The sequence below is a fragment of the Pagrus major genome, chromosome 10 (genome assembly GCF_040436345.1).
Source record: "Pagrus major chromosome 10, Pma_NU_1.0".
Classification (NCBI taxonomy): Eukaryota; Metazoa; Chordata; class Actinopteri; order Spariformes; family Sparidae; genus Pagrus; species Pagrus major.
Genome location: NC_133224.1, coordinates 18,723,383 through 18,745,357, shown reverse-complemented (window position 1 = coordinate 18,745,357; position 21,975 = coordinate 18,723,383). Strand labels below are relative to the sequence as shown.

The window sequence follows — 21,975 nt, the reverse complement described above, 5'->3', positions numbered from 1 at the left end:
GGGCATCCGGCTTATTGGCGCATTACCGCCGCCCTCTGTTTCGGGGTGAGAGTGAGAGGGGGGACATCTGATTGGTAGATAGATGTGTCTCTCAAAAAGTACGGGCTGTGATTGGGTAAAGGCGGTGTTGGTATCTGTGGTTGGTATCATGAATGCGTGGAAGCCCATAGAAAACCAAATGAGGTTTCTGTGTACTGTTTACTTCATTTGTGTCATTTTCTTCTCTTTTTTTCGGTCTTATCTTTGTTTCTGTTCTCAAATAACTTATTTCTTTGATTATATAGATATAAATCATATATTTTTTTTATGTATATCTATTCTTTGCAATGTGTTTATATAGTCTAGCCAATAAATTATCATTATTATTATTATGATGATGATTATTGCAGTGTCAATATGTAAAGCCTGATGTGTGACATAAAACCTTTCAGAGTAGTAGTGCCATAGTGATATATAAAAAAAGGCAGAAATCTCACCACATCCAACATGATTGAAGTTCAGGATCATTGTGATGAGCAAATTAGTCTTTAGGACATAAGTCTCTCTTTCTTTGAGTAAAGATCAATATTATAAATAGGATAACTTTACTCACTACACTGTTAAAAGTCAAACAACATAATACTATTCTATTCCATGTAAAACATAGTCACTAACATGATTATCTGATCAGATGCTGATGTATGTGTATGTGTAGGGTAAAAAAAAAAGCTTTTACCACTTGCAAATTACATCTGAAGGTGCTGAAAAGCCATCTTTGAGTCACCTAACATTACAAATAACAGCAATCATAACACCTCTTTATAGAGGGCTTCCTTTAGGTAAAAATGTTCTGTACAGTTCAGACCAATGTATTTCTCCCAATGGGCCATTTGAGGTAAGCAAGTTTGCAAGAGAAAATACACAAGCCATTCATGGACACACATAAATACAAGCCAAAAATACAAATATGACAATGTTGGAATGAGTTTAAATACAAAAGGGAGTAATGTCAACAGACAACTAGTTGCTGTCCCATTATTTCAGAAAGGTACTCATTCACTTTCTGTTTGTTATACAGGTAAACTAAAATTCATTCCTGATGCATCTGCTTATAGTAATCAGAGGCCCAGTGGTTGAAGTATTCAGATGTATTGCTTAAGTATAAGTACAAATACCACACTGTGAAAATACTCTCCTGTATTCAAAACTTACATAAGAGTGTGTAAGTATAATCAGCAAAGTTTACTTCAAGTCTGACCAGTACAAATACTCAGTGTGTGCTAAAGTAGTCCCTGTCAGTGTTTTACTATCATATCTGATGTTTTGGATTAATATTACTGCTGTACTAATGTATATGCTGCTTTTTGCTGCTAAAGATGTTAAAGGATAAGCTACTTTTAACTCCTTTATATACTGTTGAGTAGTTTAATCTTTCCAGCTCTGTTTGGAGCTTTGTGTTAATGCATTTTCCAGCTAATCCAAGAGGGGTTTTGAGAAGTTTATTTGGTGCCAGAGGTAGGAGAATCGCCATAAATTGGAAATTCTCAAGTTTAGTACAAGTGCTTTGAATTTGTGCTTCAAAATAGTACTTGTGTAAAGTGAATTACTATTCACAAATGCAGCTGTGATTTATTATCTTGTGTTTTTGCCACAGGGGAATCCTTTTAGAGCTGAACTCAAGAACACCTCGCAATCAGTTCCTGGCCTTTTAAGACAGATTAATTACCAGAGGTTGCAGTGAGCGATTAAATATAATTCTCGAAAATGTCGGCAGAGGATCGGAGTGTGAGTGAGCAGGTTGTTTGTGAGGGTGAAGCTGTGTTTGGTTTAAGATTTCCATGTGAAGGAGGGAAGCTCTCATGGGGACAAAAACTGTATTGGCATAGCAACAACATAAGCTGTACAACAACATGAGGTCAGGTAAGGTCAGGTGTTAAATGACAGGCACAGTAAACAAATAACAACTCCTTTATGAGTGATATTAATAGTCCAAATAGATGTTAAGCAATTACATGTATATAATATTGAAAGAGTGAATACGAGTTAACACTAGTCAATTTCCGAATTCCTTTCTGTCTTAAACATGTGTCAGAATTCAGCAAACCAGGCTCCTATTATCATGTATAAACAGTTAGGCAATGTTACTAATGTGATCTGTGCATCCTCCTCATAAAAGAAACATTTTCCAGCAGTTCATCCACCAAGACCGGTGGATCTGACTCCAGCAGTAAACGTCCAGCAGAGGGAGACACAGGCTGACAGAAGCGAAGTCACAGACAGGGATGATGGAGTTTCTCTCCTGCAGCATCCTCCTCAATTATTTACAAGTCAGCACACTAACATCTTTGATAGTCCATCGTCGTGGACACTGAGTGAGTGGCCATGTGTCTCGTGGCTGAACAACCCATTAAATAAAGAGTCTCAGTGATTCAGCAAGCTTTAAATCTGTTTGTTTCTGTTTTGTGTAACTTCAGGGTGCAACACTAACTCATATTCTGGACTTTCATACGTCTAACACATGCAAATCTCTGCAGGCCCCAAATCTCTTTTGCCAAATAATGCAACCACCTCTCATATACATGTATAGGCCCATATATGTTGGTCCAGAAGACTTAACTTAATAAATAAGTCAACTATCCCTCCAGATTTATTCATGTTTTGTTGGATGTGAACTAATCTATGGGAAGAGAAACACAGCAGCAGTAGTATTCACCTCCTTTTAATATACAGTAGAGGTACTTTTGGTATCAAATATAACCTTGAATCTGCTTTGTGGGTAGGTCTTTATTAGTTTTGAACATCTGGACATCCCAATTTCCCCCCATTGTTCTGTGAAATCTTCTCAAACTGTCATGTTTCAGGAGATCCTATCAGAGGCAGTTAATGTCGTCTTGAAGCCACTCCTGGCTTTCTGTTTGAAGAATTGTCTTGCCAGAAAATAAACCTTCAACCAGGGTTTTCCTTTAAGATTTCCCAGTATTCTGCTGCGTTCAAGTACCCTCTTGTCTTCCCAGGCATTTCAGGGCCAGCTGCTACAAAGAGGCATTCTCACAGCACCGTTCTTTATGAGCAATATTATTGCCAAAAACCACAAACTTGTCCTCATCACGCTGCGGAATATTACTTCATTTTGGTTCAGTATCTCCCAAATGCAGTCTCACTTAACCAGATGTTAGAAGAGGCAAGTAGCTTGTCATGCTGCCATAAAGCTGATAAAGATGTCTGGTGAAGCAGCCAGCCAACAGTTGGTGTATGCACGGCAGTGTCTCACTGTGTTCTTGGTCTTCCTTACTACTGCCTTTCTCCTCATTGGTATATTTCACTACTTTTCACAGATTTGGTTTGAACGTTCCCTTATTGGATATTTTTTAAGGATTTCTTTTACCCCGTTTTATTTATTTTAACAAAATGCAGTTACATGTTTTGACAGAAAAAAGTGAATATCAAAGTCTAAGGGGGAGAAAATACTGTTGATGGGCCTTCCATGTGGCCCAGAACATCATTTACAGACTGATACATCCATTAGAGGGAAAAAAGATGTCCGGTGTCTCTGTGGGTCTAGAAACAGTCCAACAGCAACCTGCTGAGTCACTGTGCTGTGTGAAGTACCTGATTCAGATCAGAATTACATAACAAAACAACAAGGATAGTCTTAACAGTAATTTTCATTAGAGAACTGTTACACAAAATGCTAAAAATGACAATAATAGCTGGACTTCACTGATGCTTCTATAAACTCAAAATTAGGATTGCTTAAAATAGCTTGCGACAAATTTAACACTGGTGACGCAGTTACATCTTTCTCAAGGAAAGTATAATATATAAACCCTGGAAAATCTTTACTTTACATTCTCTCAGGCTGCTGTTTGAGTTTGGGCGTACATTAAAAAGAAAAAACTGTTCAGAAGAATTTATACCAAACAATGAAAAGTCCTTTATTGCCATCAGAACATGAGTGAGAAAACCAGAGACAAAATCTGACAGAGTGGAGTCGACTGTACAACCAGCATCCACACAGACGCACACAAACACACACACATACACACACACACACACACACACAGCGGCCAGCAGTCTTCCAACAGGACGCGAGGGATACAGATACATAAGGAAATACAGTACTCACACAATGAGGTATAAAGGTAAACACAAACATACCAGATAGGGCTTCGTCCTCCACTCACGCACATGCAACTGAACCAAGGTACAAATACTCAAGTGCTCGTTCGCTCTTTAAAAACACAACATACAGGTGAGCAGAAATGTATAAGAGCAGCATCTGGGTCATCACGATTCAACCACACTCCCATTCATCTGGCTCTCAAAACCTTTGGTCATGTGGACGCTTGTTTGTCATGCACAATGTTGCCCTCGTCATTTAATACTCTGTGAGACTCTGAAACTTGTGAGGGAAGGAGTGGGTCCCTTCCTGACTCGCGTCCACCGACAGAAACTGGGCCGTTCCGGGCAGACGAGCGGGGGTGGGGAATTGTTTTTGTCTTTTTTTTCTTTTTTTTTTTAAAGTCACAAATAAGTTTTTCTCTCTTCAAGGTAGAGCTTCTACGTTAGTTGGACATTCAATGTGTACATTAGCAGCAATTCTAGTGAATGAAACAATGGCTCTGTAAGTCAGATTAATAACACCCTTTCCTCATGCACAGGACAGGCACCACCTACTACTCGTTAACTAAATGCCATGCAAGTTAGAAAAATAGACTGCAAACTCACAAGACAGAGAAATCAAAGTTCGTCTCCAGAGAAGATTTCACTTCAATTTTTTATTTCATATTTTCTAAGATGTGGAAATAGCAACAAAAAAAACTTGAGAGCGGTAACCAAGACAACAGTAACAACATGAGCAGAGAGCCACTGAGGTTTGAGTCCCCTCTCTTACTCCATTTGCTAACCCAAACTGCCAGGTACAAGACAGACACTTTGTTTACAGGTTTCTGTTGCGGTCCTCTGCTTTGCGCCACGCGGGCGACCACGCCGACCTACACGCGCCTGGTGTGTATGCCTATTGTGTGTGTGTGTGTACCTGTAAGCGTGGGCCTGTGTGTCATGTGGCTCTCATGTCATTTGAAGCTGTCCCATTCCCACAGTCCGCAGTCTCCAGGCCCTTTTCCCCACCAGCAGCACCCGTCCGAGAAAGGTGGTCGCCCTCGTGTGCGTCCGGAGCTGCGCGCTGCAGTGGTTTATCAAGACACTAGTGTGGCTGGAAGCTAGCACCGCCGCCCCCTCCGACACAAGAGAAAGAGGCACGGTATAGTTCTCTTATTGTCTAAATCTATAGTTCAAGTCTGCCTGGTCTCAGCCTGTTTACGAGGCTGTGTGGGTGCCACCCTGGACCCTCGAAGGACCTAAAACAGCTGAGAGGAGGAAGTGACAACCTCCCTCAGGCCTGCTGATAAATAGAGATGCCTCACCGTGCGACCCGCCCAGGGCTGCGTTGCGTTTTTGTTACCTCCCAGTTTAGTTTTGCGGTTGCCAAATATCTCAACTGTGCACACACAAACACACACATACGCGCGTACACGCACGCACTGACCCCGACGCCGTCCATTCTACTCGGAATGAGGACAGGCGCCTTGAATTTCGTGTTTGGCACCAGACTTTTTTCCCCTCACGTTGGCCAGCCACTCTTTTTTCTGTACTCATTTAACTCATCACTCCCTCAGGTCTGTTCTCTTCTTGGAACCAAAAAAAAAAAAAAAAAATTGGAAAGAAAACCTCTCCCTCTTTTCTTCCTCACTGGAAACAAAAACAAACTTAATGGAAAAAAAAACTCAAGTTTTTTTTTTATTTATTTTTCTTTTTTTTTCAAATTCAAGGCACAATGTCTATCAATATTCCAATCTGTCTGTCTGTCTCCACTCCCAGGTACAGTGTGCGAACATCGCGTCACATAAGCTATTGGACTGCCTGCTCGTACGCCACTCCCTACAGCTTACATCTCTCGTCTGTACTTTAACACTGTTAAGAGAAGCGTCTGTTTTGGTTGAGAGAGCGACCGCCAAGTCCAAACCAGTGATAAACAATGAACAAAATTAACATAACAAAAAAAAAAAAAGGACACAAATAAAGACAACCGTTTCGAAAACAAACAAAAAAAGTCTCGTCCTGTTTCTCGTATTTCAGTATTTTTAAAAATCAAGTCATATCCACCAGCTCTTTTTTGGCAAGCTAGTTGTTTTTTTAAATAAGCACTAAGTACTGATAGATAGGATAGCATACACCGTTAACGTGTGTTTTTAAGTAGATGCGTTTGTCGTTTTTTTGTACTTTTTCACTCTCATAGTATGAATTCAGGTATTTTGTCAGGTACTTTTCACTCATCTGTTTAAGGTTTAAGTTAATGCAAGCAGGGACAGAGTTTGCCATGGAGTCTTGCTCTAGACTTGGGTTCGCGAGGGGCATGGCCGGCTCTTTACGAGACCCCGTTGACCAAGGTCAGGGTCTCGCTGGGCGAGGTCATGCCTTTGCTGGGGGAACGCTTGGAGGGCGTTCGCTCAGGTTTCGGGGCGCTGGTCCCGTTCTCCTGTGGGTACAAAAGGTGGGGAAAGGTGAGAATGGTACAACAATCTTAAGGAGATTAAGACTAAAGCAGAGGTGAATGTGTGCGTTTCTGTCTGTACCTTTGGCTCGGCGCCAGCATGGTTTTCCTTCTGGGGCAGGTTCTGTCTGCTCTGGGACTCAGCACGGGATATGTAGTCAGCAACAGTCACTGGAAACATTGAAATCTGTTTGTTAGAACTGCTGGAGGCTACAAACAGTGTAGATACAGATCCAAGGAACAATACAAGACAAACAATAAATACATAAATAACAAAGCTGCCCAGAGTTAAGCAGATTAAAAGCAAATTATAGAGGTTTATATTGATATAGAATACTGTCCTGAAGAGAAATGTGTTAACTAGAAAAACATGCTGACTTACCATTCTCAGCTGGCTGTCTGTCACGGCTGGTTGAACCTCCCTCTGGGCGGTTGCCACGATTGCGACGGCGGCGACTTCTGTTGCGGCGCTGAGGTCGGGCTTCCTCATCTAGTAATCAAATGAGAAAATAAGGGTTACACACTCTAAGACCTCCCAGTTGTAACTTACGTTTTCACAATGGTTATATGAATACAACGGTGAAGACTACTCACCCAGTCCGTTCTCGCTGGGGCCGGCCTGGCCGTCAGACTCTGCGGCAGCATCCATCACGCTGGGTTCTTGGTCGTTGCGGCGGCGTCTGGAGCGTCTGCGGCGATCTCCTCCCATGCCTTCGCTGAGGTCTGCGTCGGCCAGTTCTCCCTCACCCTCCAGCAGGGAGTATGGGTTACTGTCTGGGTCCCTCAGCACTGGATATGCCACAGAAAATCAGTAATGAAACTATACTTCCTTTATCTTCTATCATTTTTATTTATTTTGTCCAAGTTTAACACAAAGACTCCCAACTCACATTCTCCATCTATTCTCCCTCTGACTCTCAGGTGAGCTCTTCTTACTTTATCATGTAAGAACACTCCTCAAATACAAAAAGCTGCTTCTTAGAAAGACTTGGACACCTGCTTAGCAGCACCACACTCTAGGTTTATTTCTTATTCTAACAACATTGTAAGACCACATGAAATCTCCTTCCTCAGTGGACTACAGGTTGAAATTAAAATCATTACCAGTTTGCAAATTTAAAACGTTTATTATTTACCATTTTACTTTACTTATTTACTATTACTGCAATGACTACTTGGGAAAGTGCTCAAAACTCAAAGGCTGAAATATTGAAGAACAAAATATGACCAGTTATCATTGAAGCCGGTATATTCCCTTGTCTGTTGGTCACCTGAACATGGGCTGCACCTACCTGAGCTGATGGAGTTCGAAGGCTTGGACCCCGGCCCTCCACGGCCTCGTCCTGAGTTGGCGCCTCGGCCCCTGCCGCCCCTTCTGGAGCCTCTTTCATCACCACCTATGCCACGGGGCCGCTGGTCTCGGTCGTTAACATCCTCGGACTCGGAAGCATTGGACAGTTCAGAGTTTGTGCCTGGGTCGAGCAGAGAAAAGTAGTGTGAAGAGAAATAACTTCAGCATATGACTCTCAAATGTGTCAAAGTGAAATTATGCGTCAGCTCCTTCATTCTCACCATATCCAGAGTACTGGCTGTTGGAGGCCCTGCGCCCTCTGCCGCGGCCCCCGTAGGTGCGAGAGGTGTGGAGTGAGTTGTTGCTGTCGTCTGTCGAGTAGCCCTTCTCCCGCTCAGGGCCAGGGCCCCCGGTTCGACTGGGAGGAGCGCGGTATCCAACCCCGATCTGACGGAGCTGCTCGTCAATCTGGAGGCGCTCCATGCGCAGCTGCTCCACCTCCTACAGGAGAGAGACAGGGGGAGGTCAGTTGTACATAGTGTGCGTTTCATAGCCTGTTCCTCAGCACATGAAATGTTTCAAATCCAATCCTTCTTCCTGCTTCACCACAACCTACTGTAGACATTGTTGTCCATCATAAACAGCAGCGGTTGAGTATCAACATATTACCGATAAATACCCTTAAAAAAATAACTTATGAATCTGAGTCATTAAGTGATGCCAATAAGATGGTTAGATTTGCAGCTAGCATGATGTGGTGTTTAAAACATTCAAAAATCCAATAAAATTGACTAAATTATCATTAGAATGTGAAGAAAAAACAATTCTGCCCTCATGTCAAACATGTCCATGTCTTTGGTTGCAGAGATATCTACTTAAGTTAGCGTGCTAACCAGCTTAGCAGCAGTTAGTGCCAACTGTCCCCATTTGTTATGTCGTATAAATTTGACAGGTGGCCTGTCTTACATATTGCACCTTTAAGTGAAACATAAGCTCCCTGAGCCATTTACAATGACAAGGTGACCTGGGCCTCTTCCCGTCCAAAAACATAATGCGACGTGCCAAAATTGTTGTAAGTGCTTTCATTGTATGCAGATCATCGGACCAACAGGCATTAGCAGGTTTAACTACAAACAAAGGATGCGTGTTGCTATTTAAATCAGATGATTCACATGTGTAGGGAAAAAAAAGGTTAATGCTATCAAACAGGGATGATAAAAATAGCTAAAAGAATAATTACGCAAAAAAAAAAATCAGTTGTAGTATTACAATGCTTAGAACGCAGCAGTTACTTATTCTTTTTTTGACTCACTTGTTGGACTGTCATTGACTGTAATTATTTCACACGTTTGGTCAGCCAATAAAATACCACACACCAACTCTGCAGCACTGAGCTGGGACAAGGCCATGGTCTTAAAACATCTGCTGTGGGCCAGGGCTGGTTTTTCTGCCTGTTATTAAATCCATCACTCCACCACTAAGTGGCAGTAATGTGTAAAGTTCAGCGTTCCAAACTGACTATGGGCAAATTCAACCCAACACCCACTTCTGTTGAAACACCTACCAATCTCTGACAGATGGCTGATTGGTTGAGTTTAAGCGATAGTTTGTAATGGGATAAGCAGCTGAATCTATCAACACAACCATTACCCTGCTGCAGTCTATATAGACTCATGTCCTTTTCCAAACCACGGCCAGATTTAAAATGAGGAAGGGACTGTTTTGGCTAAGACGGATGACATTTTCTGGATGTGATAGCACACAGTTTAAATGGAAACTATCCCCTCGCTTCTTAATCTCTCTGGACAGAGACTGCCAGACCTTGTGGTAGAAGAGGAGCTGAAAGACATCCATAGTGAGTTTGATGGCTCAAAAGTTCTCAGCCCCACATACTTGTTTAGACAGATAAGCCCATTTGGCTGTTCAGATTTGTCTCTGTGCTACAGCTGCATTACTCAATTTGTTGTCAACTGTTAAATTAATTGCCAACTATTCTCACAACCCATTAATTGGTTTGAGTAATGTTTTTAAGTAAGAATTTTCTGATTCGAGCTTCCTAAATGGGAGTATTTTGTGGACAAAAAAGACATTTGACGATGTCATCTTGGGTTTCGGGAAACACTGACCACACACTGATTTCACCATTTTCTGAAATTTTACAGACCAAACAACTAGTCTAGTAATCTAGAAAATAATTTACCTATTAATCGCCAGTGAAAAAGATCTTTAATTTAAGCCCCATCAGGCGACCAAAAAATGGGAATAGCAGCTGTTGTCAAGGGAAACGAATAACTACATATCATATCATTCTGTCGGGGATCCATTGGACCACCACACCGACCCTGTGACAACCAAAGCTCTCACTCACAGCAGTCTCCAAACACAAAGTTACAACCAGGATAAAGTTAAAAGGTATCAGTTTATCCTGACACTTTGATGTCATCCTTTTAAAAAACCCTTCAGGAGTATCACAATTTTTCAGCTAAGCCATATGTGCCATCTTCAAAGTTGAGGGGGGTGGGCATTGCCATCTTAATGCTATGACAGCAATTTCCATGGTGTTCTAGTGGTGGGTGATTTTGAAGAGGGGGTCTCACTTCACGGTGTGACAGCTGCCTCCACCAACGACAGCTGAACCTCCAGGGAGGTGTGAAGGAAGTGAGGCATGGAGGGGGGCTGTCGTTATTTTTGGAAGCTGAGGGTCCAGATAGCTGGTAATCTAAACTCCAGCGTACCCTTCAGCCCATCCCAGAGAGAGGAGCTATTTATAAAAGCACATGAGGTAAGGGCAAAATGAGGTGCTCTCAGCAGCTTTCCTCATGTGGTTCAGGGCAGGAGGAGGGAGACAGGTGACCAATATAAAATGACCCTCTACATACGCCCACACTTCTCAACAACCACCTTACCTCACATGACACATGAGGGATGTGTGCTTCGAGACATAGTCCCTTGACTAAATGCCCAGCTATATAAGAAACACATTTATGGATACAAATTCAAAGAGAACAGAAGTCAGTATTTCTGTTTTTTTGAGTGACATGAACAGAGAAAACGGTTACTGCCGCCATCTACTGGTGAACATAGAGGATTGACTAACCTGGAGATAGGACACATGGTACTCCAACAGAGCCTGAGCATTGCTGATGTTCTCCTTAGTTCCCACAAACACGAAGGGAACCATGCCCTGATTAAAAACACAAAGAGAGGGAGAGATGAAGATTTAGGTGTCTTTTTTAACAAAGCAGATAATCACCACTTTGAAGACTGAGCCCCATTGTTGGGGAGATATCAGTAACTTGGAAACAGCGAAGACCTTACTCAAAAATCACATTTTAAGTGGTGAGTTGCAGACCATCTCTGTAATAATTGGTATGCTTAAAAAAAGACAAACCAAAAAAAAAAAAAAACAACAACAACAAAAAAAAACACACACACACACAAAGCACACTCAACAGAAACATATCAACCCATCAGAGACTACAGACAGATAGTGCCCACACATACCCAACATAACTGACATATGCTGTGCAGTGGGCTGTGTGTACCGAAAGCGATGAAAACAGAAGTGCCAGTGACAAAACAAGAGAGACAAAGCAGCAGAACGGAACAGTGTCAAAGCAGACGTCTACACTGCTGCAACTAAGTAGCTTTGCTTTTTGGAGAGCGGGGGCGAGGGGGAGTGGGGGATTTGTAGGGGACTGGGAGACAAGCTGAACAGGTCCATTCACCTCTTTGCTGCTGGCAGTGTCGTCCCTGCCTGCCCCCTGCCTGCCTACCTCCTCCCGGGGAAGCTTTTTGTCGTTGTCTCCTTCAATCCTGACGCGGACCACGCCCGACTTGTCCACAATCTCCTGAATGACTTTGCCGCTCTTGCCGATGACTTTGCCTGTGCAAGAGATAAGGAATGTCATGATAATGAGAAAATATATAAGGGTAGTAAGAAGGAATGTGCTGTGGTGATGAAGTAGGCTGCTGTCATCAACAAAATGAGCTCTCTCGGGAATGTTACGTAGCACACTCACCTACAAGGTTCCTGGGTACCTGAAAGTAGTCTTCTTTGAACTCAAGATACTCTCTAGCCTGCTTTACTGCCTCTGGAGTCTGGAACACAACACAAACAGTAAACCAAATTACACTACAGCATCTATCAATATAATGGGACAAGAACTGACATACCCAGGACATACAATGACACAAGCTCATTAAGCGGCGTACCTCTCCGTAGATCCTGAATGTGCAGCTCTCCTCCTCCAGCTCGATTGCTGTGACACCTGGCACCTTCCTTGCCTGTTGGATGTTGGCACCATGAGAGCCGATGGCGAGGCCCATCAGGTCCTCCCTGACCTTCACCTCCTCCTGGTATGCTGATGCCAACTGCTTACTTGTCTGAGAGGGGAAACACAGAAGTGGTTTAAGTGCAAATGTGTAAGCTAAAACGTTTCGCTAGGGCTTTTTATTTGTCAATCACAAATATCCACGTGGAAGTGTAATGTCAAAAGAGTGTGTTTACCTCCAAGTGTTTGGTGGCTTCTTCGTTGCGGGACATTAGCATAAGCTTGGTACGGATGCTGCGGAAATGCATGTCGCTCAGAAGTGTTGCACGCTTTACTGTGGTTTCATTTGTAGACTGGAAACATAATAAAGGAGGGAATAAGGCGCAATTAAGTAAAAGAGGAGTCTATAATAGGCAATTACAAAGTTGCTAAAGATATGGATTCAGAATGTTGTCGTTGTATTCGTTATTTCAAAAAAAGTTATCATTTAATGGGTAACTCCACCAATTTTGCACACTACTACTACTACTACTACTACTGCATATGCAGTATTGTACTACTGCATATGTGACAATAGTATAATAAAGCATGTTGTGGCTACAGAGAAAGCTGCATGTTATCTGATAAATTCCCTACAGTGATGTCACTCAGTGGCTACGTTGCATTGTGGGTAATGTAAGCGCCAGGTTTTGAAAAGAAAGAAGAATGCGTGGAATAAAAACAGGTGACATCTCTGGTCCAGCAGTGTTACAGGGGTGCAATGCTAGATTGGTGGACTGCTTTTCAAAACCTTGTGCCTACATTACCCATAATGCAACTTAGCCACAGACTGGCATCTCTTGAGGCAATTTATCAGATTCATCTCAGCTTCCTCTGGAGCCCCAAAACACTTTATCCTACTTTTTTCACATATACAGTAGTACTCCCCAGGACCTGTAAACACACTTTAATGTGTAAAATTGGTGGAGTAACCCTTTAAAGTGACAGGAACAGGAAACAAGATATGTAGCATGGGCTGGATCCAAATCTCCACCTAATAATAGCTTAATACACAGAAAATCCCTGACATGCAGTGCATTTAAACCTTCTAGATTTTCAGCTCCTTTGCCCTCCTCTCCCCAACTGTGGAAATGTAACAAGGGCATTCACTTGTTGATGAGGTGTGACCCAGCTAAAGTGTGTATTCTGAGTACTCACCAGCACAATGAGTTCGTGTGTTTGGGCACTGTAGAAGATGCAGTTGGCTCCGATAGCTTTCCTGAAGTCTTTGTGAATGTTGTCATTTGCACAGCTGTTGATAAGAAAACAATCCACAGGAGAGTCAGCTTGGTTATTCATTTGGCACCAGCGGGCTACCATAACATTACTGCTCACTGAGACAACTAATGATAGAAAAACTTGACATTCAAAGAAAGGTGTTTCCACAGGTGAAATACAAGAAACCCTCAATTCATCATTCACTTTTTTTACTGAACTCTCTGGCCCAGGTCTTAAGCTTGGTGCAATGCTGATGTTAATTCAATCAAATCTGCAGGATGTAAATGTGACACTCACATGTCCCTCAGGTCTTCTGGGATAGGGATTGGGACCTTGTGGAAAGAGTTTCGTGAGGATGGGCTGTTGGGGTTGACGGGCCTGATGCGCTCCGCTGTGACAATCTCGTTGTATGTGGCGTCGCATGCCGCGTATTCAATCACATAGAACTGAAAACAGCACAAGAGACACAGATTTTCAATTATGTTGCATGAAATATCAGACACAACAGGTTAACAGCTCAGATAACCAAAAAAACAACACCATCTGGCCATCATTTAAACTGAGCAGAACTGCTGTATTCAGTCCATTTAAGAAAGCTGTATCAATCAATTGATATCTGCTATAAAATCATATATTCTATAGCTTGACTCAGTTACTATTCATGAGGCTACACTACACTTTTTTCCCAGTTTCTGGAACAAAGAAGGTGTACCAGAGGGAGATGTAGAAAACGATGAAAAAATATAGCGAAAGAAGAAGGGGAACCATAAGAGAGTGAGGCAGTGAGATGAACACTGCACACTCCATGCTCAGAAGGACAGAATTAAAGCCATCAGTCAATGCTAGACATTCCTGCAGGCTCTTATCAGACTGCTCCAAATAACAGCACTACACCAGCAGCAACCCCTCTGGCACAGTAACACTACAAAGCTGTCCTTTCCATATCCCACTGACCCACTATTCAACCTGCAGCCCGTCCTGGTTGAAATGATCGGGAAAATTAAATAAATACGGCAAAATAAACCAACTGTGCATGTTAGACTGCGCCTGGTGCAAATCCAATTTGACACAACAAGTCGGTGTTAATCAAAAACACAGGGTGTGTGAGAAATATAATTTGAAGATACAATGTCAGACCACATCAGGACATACTGACTCTTTGAGCTCATCACCCTGCAATAGTCATCTTACTACAGGCTTGTATTTACTCTACATCCAGCATACAGCAGTACTCAGAGCTCAATAAACAGTTACCGACAAAACAACAGAACACTGAGGCAAAGTAAAAGATGATTGCTTTGCCTCTATTACTGATTATTAAATACTGGGATAGAGAGAAAGCTAGCCTAGCTGGATCTTATCACTAACACAAGGTATTATATTCCCAATGACATAAGTCCATTATGACTCAATAGCTTCAGAAAATGTAAGCTCCAGGAACTATAACTCAGGAACTAACACATCCTCAGTGCACTGGTGTTTCCACCACTTCCGAAGCACTGTGGGAGATTAGGCAAATTACATGGGATTAAAATACAAACACCTGGGTCGTTTCAAATTTATCTTTGAACATGAGAAGACAACAAAACAGCATGTTGTTCTTTGTTATTTTCTGTTGTGTGTGTGATGTGTAAATTAATAGAGGCATGAAGAGGTGGACAGGGGATTTGAAAACACCATTATAGCAAAACACATGTCTCCAAAATAGAGTGTAGGAGTGGGCAATCTGATGATTTTAGAGAGGCGAAGTCCCTCCCCTTCCAGTGGACCACCATGGGACCCTATTTCAGAAATATGTACAGTAGTAGATGGCACGAGACAAATACATTGATTGATTTGTGCCATGAATTACACATTTATTATCTCTCTTCTCTTTTAAATTTGTCAATTAAAAAAAGAATTTTCTACTCAAGAAAGTCGCAGTTTGTCTTAAAGAGTGTTATTTAGTTTTGTGTGAAAGCGCTCAGTAAATTACAGTGTCTCGCATGATATACATCACTAACAAATATGTGGCCTTCACGTTGGGGATCAAAACAATTGTGTTTCTCACCATTAACTAATACATATATTTTTCTGAAACAAGGTCCCATGAAGGAAACCGCAAGGGGGCAGGTAGTTTGTCTCACAATGATCGATCTTGAAGGCGTTCACAGTCTACTTTTCAGGTGAATCATAGAGATAGAAGTATTTAATGTCCTCTTACTCGTGTCTCACTATGTGGAAATACCAATAATGTGACGTAGCCAACTAGATGGCAATGCTGACAGAGACACAGTCTTCTGCTTTAATGTGCATCATCAATGACAGAACTTGTACATTTCCCACCTCTCATTTTTGAAAGATAAAGTCCATTGGTTCCTTGCAACCACTCACCTCTCCCTTCATCATTCTGACCCGCGCAAGCCACCAGCCACATGGCTCCTGTTCGTTGGCCCTGGAGTAAACCTGTAAAGAGACACATGAATGTCAGCTGAGTCAGAGACCAAAAATACAGCTATTACACCCATTAACTGTTCCTGTGGTGGTAAACGAGATGTGACAACAAGCAAATACCAGACTTACTCTCGGTCGTGGATGTGATCCTACCAATCTACTGCCTAGTTTTTAGTAAAGCAGTCAGAATGCATACTGTACAACTACGCAGTGTTGTGTGATCTGTCAAAATGCAAAATATATGAAGAAAAACTGCAGGACATAAATTATATAAAATAAAATAATGTGGAATGTTGCAAAACAAAGACTAATTACAAATTTTGACTGAAGCCGTTTTACTGTTTTACAGTAATACAAATATTTTAAATATATAGTTTCATTTTAAGTTTTTAAAGCCAGGACAGCCTGGAAATGTCAGTAAAAAGTCAATACTAGCCAACACTGCTCCATCTGATGAAGAGCAAAGACACCAAAGCCTTGAGACATGAGGTTAGTAAAAACTCAGGTGGATAAGCGGAGTGTCGGAGTGACGCAAGGCGGCAGGCCTTACCTCCACTTCCTCTCCTTCACCAATATCCTTGTTATAGTCGGTTGGAGGAGGCAACCGCACGTCGCTGAAGGGCAACTGTCTCTCTGGCTGCCAGCTATGGTGAGACAACACAGAGACAGACATATGTCAGCTTATCAACAGTCGAATCGAACCCAATTGAATACTAGGACATAACTGTGGCTCATTTTCACTCATGTCTTACTGGGGCTGCAATGACATGGACGTATTACCCACTTACTGCTACGCAGCACATTAACCGACATAATGAAAATCAAAATTAAAATGGCTCATTAAGTTTAATGAGGAAGTTCAAGGAACTGTGTCTGGACAGTGAGTTACTATGTTCATTGTATGATGTCCTTTTACATTAAATAAGAACTTGGAAATAGCTCAACAGAGTGCCATAAAGTTCAGTAAATGAGTTTCAAAGGTGAAACTCAAGATTATTACACCAGACACATAAAAACCAGCTCATTTCTGTGTTCATTCAGTATTGATATATAAAAAACACTCTAAAACTCATGCTGAACGCTAGCTTTAAAATGTTTTTTCATTTAAGAGCCTTATAACGATCATTATAGACCAAAAGGTGTTTATTCATTCACCATCTTATACAAGCAACACCATGTGCTCGGGGAAAGTAAAAGGAGAAGGGAGGGGGTAGGAACAATCCCAAAATCGACACAGGCCACCATACTGCCACCCCTCCCACCCTGCATACCTCAGCTCACTATTTTTAGGGGTACTGTGCTCTACACTCTGAGCCAAGCTGATAAAGAGGGACCAGAGGGTTGCGTGGGGTGGTGTGGGGGGTGGAAAGGGATAGTAGGTGGGGCTAGTAGTATAAGAAAGCATGGTATCAGGATAGCAAGGGCAGGAGGGGGTCAGAGCAGGAGGTAAAAACTGTTAGAGACATGTATGGACAGCTGCATGCCAAGCACAGGTGCTGAAAAGGACAATTTTGAAAGTGTGGGGAAAGCGCTCGCCTAGACAAGCCGCTGTAACTCTAAATTACAACAGCTTCATTCCCCTTTGTGTGGACTATTTATCTTAAAAGCACACATACAGGAGAGGCTAATAGAGCAAACTTACTTGTTTTCAAAAGCAATTGTGAGAGAGTCTTCGTGGACATCTTTGATGAAACCCTGAAAGAAAAGCAGAGAGATGGAATTTTATTCCCACGAATGCTGAAAGACAGAGACAGTGATGAGGGGTGGGGTTGTGTGAGCATTTGAATTTTTGCATGTAAACAACGGAGACAGCTGGCTTGTGAGCCATGCTAGACCAATACTGTTGCTGAAAAAGGAGCATCGAGGGCTTTTTGGAAGCCAAGGCATCACATCGCTGACACAATTCTCTGGCTGCGAATTCTGTGCTGGATAAAGTGACGAGGAACACTGACTCCTCCTGACAGCACGGACAGCCTGGAAATCTCTCTCATACACACACACACAAAAACAGAATGGAGATGCACGAGCTCTGCATTTGTGTGCGAGTCAGAAAGCTATAGTTGTACAAGAGGCATGTTCATGAGGGCACGTGTATGGGAAAGGCAGCATGGCCCATATGGACAGACAGGCCAGAGACAACTATTACGAGAGCAATCACTTCAACTACTTGTCCAGTATGACCATCCACAAATCTGTCACAAGAGCCTGAAAGTTTGACCAACATCCCCCAACGGTGAGCAATGAGAAGATGGGAGGAAAGTGGTGGGTGTGGCCTGTCTCAGTGTGACACTACCATATATGGGACAGAGAAGTCAGGCAGTAGCTTCACTTGAGAGCAAGCATGGGGGTCGGGAAAGTGGGAGTGGATTCACCTGCTGGGAAGGTGCTGCCTTAGTTTTAGTATTTTACATCCTTTTACACCCTTTAGGCAGCTGTCTCCGACTACAACTACTGCCTCTGTATCAACACAAGTGGTTAGTGTCTGTCTCTCACACAGCAGGCTCCCATTGACACTAAAGCAGACTAGAAGAAGCCAGCAATGACAACAGGTCTGACTGAAAAAGGGCTCATCCTTCAATTTCCAAAGGTCACATCAGGAGACAGCTGCATGTGCGTGTTATGTCAAATTGAGTACTGCTTTCACCAAGTGCTACCAGGTCAAAGGGCAGGCAAGCCCTCTTTCGAGCATGACATGACTGGTTGAAATGTTAGGGCAGAGAGGGGTTACAGGCATCTCTGTAGTGACGTTGCTTCATCCTCAGGCCAGTGGCTACATGCAGGTCCATGTGGTGACCATGACGTTTCAGCGCAGAGGAGCTAGGTTTGCAACCTTCCTCTCTTACGAAAGATGGGATAGTTGTATATTTTCCAACTAAGTAGCCATAGTCTTCAGATATAACACTGTATATATATATATATGATAAAATATACATAAAAGTGGAAAAACTGATTTTTGCAAGATATTCAGCAAAAAAAAGAAACAAATGTGGAAAATCCCATACAATTAATCTTTGAATCCTAACTTAAGCTTTTATCAGCTTACATGTATGTGCTTGCTGCTGCAGAAGACAACCAGGTGCTGTACTGCTGTGACAAGTTAATAAAAATGATTTTGATTCATAGTTAAAAAGTATAAAAAAATAACACTGACAGCCTCAGACTGGCACCAAGGTGAATGGGATGTTTTCAAAAAGATGAGTCCTTTTACCCTGTGTGTCAATCACAACAGGGAGGAAAAGCAAGAACGCTTTTTGCCCCACTCTCTCCCCATCAAGGACAACATATTTCTGGGAATATGACATTTGAAATGTCACCAGCACATTTAAAGTGTTGTCCACTAAATGAGAGCTGTGAGATGATGGACGTAACAGTGATGAGTGGAAAGCGTTCATTCATGCCAGAGCCAAACTGTCACCCTGTAAAACGGAACGACAGGTGAAGCAGCATGAGGAGAGTAAATATAGGCTCATCGCTAAACCGCCATGTGGCCGGCTGACCAGCTGAACACCCGAAGACAGGAGAGAGACGAGGAGCACATGGAGAAATACAAGTTTTTCAACGGAGCGAGCAAAAAAATAAGATATCACAAAAGAAAACAGGGAGGGGATGAGAGGGGTTATTTGTTTATCCCTAACCATCACAGAGTCTCCTCTGGGTGGGATTGCCTGCATCAGGTTTTTAGCTAACATTCTATGAAATCCCACATTCTGTCAGGGGGCTACAATGTTCACCAAGACCAAAATCTGTATGACTGTCAGATTGATGTTCAAGCTGCCTTTTTTTAATAACACGAATGTGCAGAATTTAATTTGAAATTCACACAGTTGCCACCTCAGTGTGCTGGGTGAAAACAAGCTGTGACACAGCAGCAACAAAGACCTGAAGTCATGTGTCTGCATATGAGAGTACACTTTCTTTTGAAAATGAGACGGAATTGAAACAGAAACCGACACTCAAATTCTTCTTCGTCGGGGCAATAAACACGAGATCCAAGGTTTAGTGGGGGCCGCCAGAACATGGGTTGGGCAACAAAACAAATACGAACTATGTGAGCTTTGATGTAGCATCTCATCGTACTTGTACGCTGGAACTGCAAAACAGCTGTATGATTAGCAGCTCGCTTCAGTTATAAATGTTTGCATCCCACATTTTGAGGCTAAGCAATATGTTAAGAGAAGCAATGGATCTCCTGTCGAAACAATGGGACTCTCTTTCATACGGTACAGCCTGTATTCATATTGACATTTGCTAAAAACGACCAAATATAGGCCATACATGGTGATGACAAGTGTACCTAGCTTAATAGCTAGCTGCAGCTAGCTACCCACCCCACAATGGCCAACCCTAATGGAACGCAAAACCATCCCTGTTAGTCAGAACTGGATCTAAGCTAACAGTACTCAAGTGATTGCTAGCTAGGGCTGGGCTCAGAAGAACCAAACCACACAGTTTTCCTGAAACAAAACTTTTAACTGGGACAACTAGAAACTACGACTGTAGCCAGGTTACCTTGTAGAAGGCCCCGTTCGAGCCGCGAACTTCCACGGCCAGCCCGTCCATACTCGTCGGTAGATCCCCACGGCTGAGCTTGTCTGTAGCCGTTACGACTCCGTGCGAGTCCGGTAACGTTACCACCCCCAGCTTCGCCGGCCCTTCGCCGCTATCCGGCCGCTTGTGGATTTCCAGTGTTTCGGGTGGAGGGAGAGGGGCAGAGGAGAAGGGGTTGGGGAGATGGGTGTGATGGTGTCAACTAATGCAACGCAGACGCTGTCTCCAGCAGCAGCTAGTTAGGAAGCTCCGTTGTCTGTTTTTGTCTGAATGAAGGATTTGGTGCTCGCGAGCTGAAAGGCACCGCCACGAGCGACGGCCAGGTCTCGACGTGCGCGAGGAGGAAGAGCAAGCTAATGATGCTACGGCTGGAGGATGCTAGCTGATGGATAATTAGCTGGGAGGCTAGCTATCAACACCTTGATCCCGTCAGTTTTCAGGGATGCTAGCTGGCTAGCATTTGATAGCCTGGTTGCGTTTGTTGGTTGTGCGTGTGGCGCAGTCGTTGCGTTGAGTAATTTCCCAGAAGTAGTCACCGGGGGTCGTTTCTTCAGTCTGTGGTGCAATTTTCAGCGGCGTTTCTTTCCCAAAAAGCGTTTGGAGAGATGCACTACCGCCCGGCGACTCCTTACTCCAACTACCCGTCCCCACAAACACACGCCGACAGAGTGAATCAGAGTGGGACTGAATGACCTCGAACACCCCACCCCTCCACGACAAAAACCCACCCATTAGGAAAACCAGGCTTGTGATTGGTCAAAGACATCAGCAATCAACTCTAGCTTTCATTAATTGGTTTAGAAAATAAGGGCTGGTCCATGAGCGTGACCAATCAAATGCAGAGAGTCGCATCCTAACACAATCCATTGGCTTTATTCCGTGTCAATTATAATTTCACTCGAGTTGACTGGCTCCCATATCTAATTTTGCCCACTCATTGATGAGTGAGGACCACCAGCCATTGTGTAAACACCACTACAGTGTAGCTACTATATATATTACGGTATGTATCAAGCAAAAGTTACATCACATGCTAGGAACAACCATTTTCAGACTGGAAAAGGGAAAACCCCACTCTGGATTAGGGATTCCTGTTATGTTTACTGGGACATCTTGTCATCTTGTGTAGACCCACAAAACTGTGGCTGGCCGCATGTTATTGCAGTAGAATACTAAAGAAGTATAAAACTGTGGGCAAAATTATATAAGGGTATACTTATAAAGCAGCAATAATGCAGCACCAAGAAGACCAGATATGGGCAGGGACTGTTGAGAGAAACAGCTGTGAGAAGCACAGAGGGCAGAGGTCATGGGGGGAAAACTACACAGTACGAGAATACTCACAATTGTGAATCCCCATATTCATTAAGAATAGGAGAGGATAATTCCTATAATAATAATAACTTTACAGATATAGCACTTATCTAGACAAGGTTACAAAGAATACATAGATTAAAACAAGCTTCACAAAATACATGAGAATAAAAAGAATAAGAACAAACATACAAAATAAAGTTACTTATAAGAAAAAATGAAAATAAAATACAGCAGCATGGAAGTTACAGATCATCCATCAAAAAAAGCTTTTCTATAAAAATATGTTTTAAGCAATGATGTTAAAACAGGTAATGTGTTTGCGA

General features: G+C 42.6%; 1 protein-coding gene across 2 annotated transcripts; it reads right to left on the bottom strand.

Annotated features, from left to right (window-relative positions):
• Positions 1 to 5,765: 5,765 nt before the first annotated feature.
• Positions 5,766 to 21,015, bottom strand: fxr2 (FMR1 autosomal homolog 2). 2 transcript variants are annotated; one of them, XM_073474920.1, is made up of 17 exons: positions 20,297 to 21,015; positions 17,430 to 17,482; positions 16,338 to 16,431; positions 15,728 to 15,799; positions 13,652 to 13,800; positions 13,295 to 13,388; positions 12,334 to 12,450; positions 12,039 to 12,209; positions 11,846 to 11,924; positions 11,552 to 11,709; positions 10,921 to 11,007; positions 8,105 to 8,324; positions 7,825 to 8,004; positions 7,127 to 7,321; positions 6,915 to 7,022; positions 6,615 to 6,703; positions 5,766 to 6,517 (listed from the first exon to the last, which is right to left on the bottom strand). In XM_073474920.1, exons 1-17 carry the CDS (start codon positions 20,345 to 20,347, stop codon positions 6,407 to 6,409), a joined length of 2,028 nt encoding a protein of 675 aa, XP_073331021.1. In that variant the 5' UTR covers positions 20,348 to 21,015; the 3' UTR covers positions 5,766 to 6,406. The 2 variants fall into 2 exon arrangements, with proteins under 2 accessions (XP_073331021.1, XP_073331022.1); XM_073474921.1 differs by having other exon boundaries at positions 11,600 to 11,709; positions 20,297 to 21,005.
• Between the last annotated feature and the right edge of the window lie 960 nt (positions 21,016 to 21,975).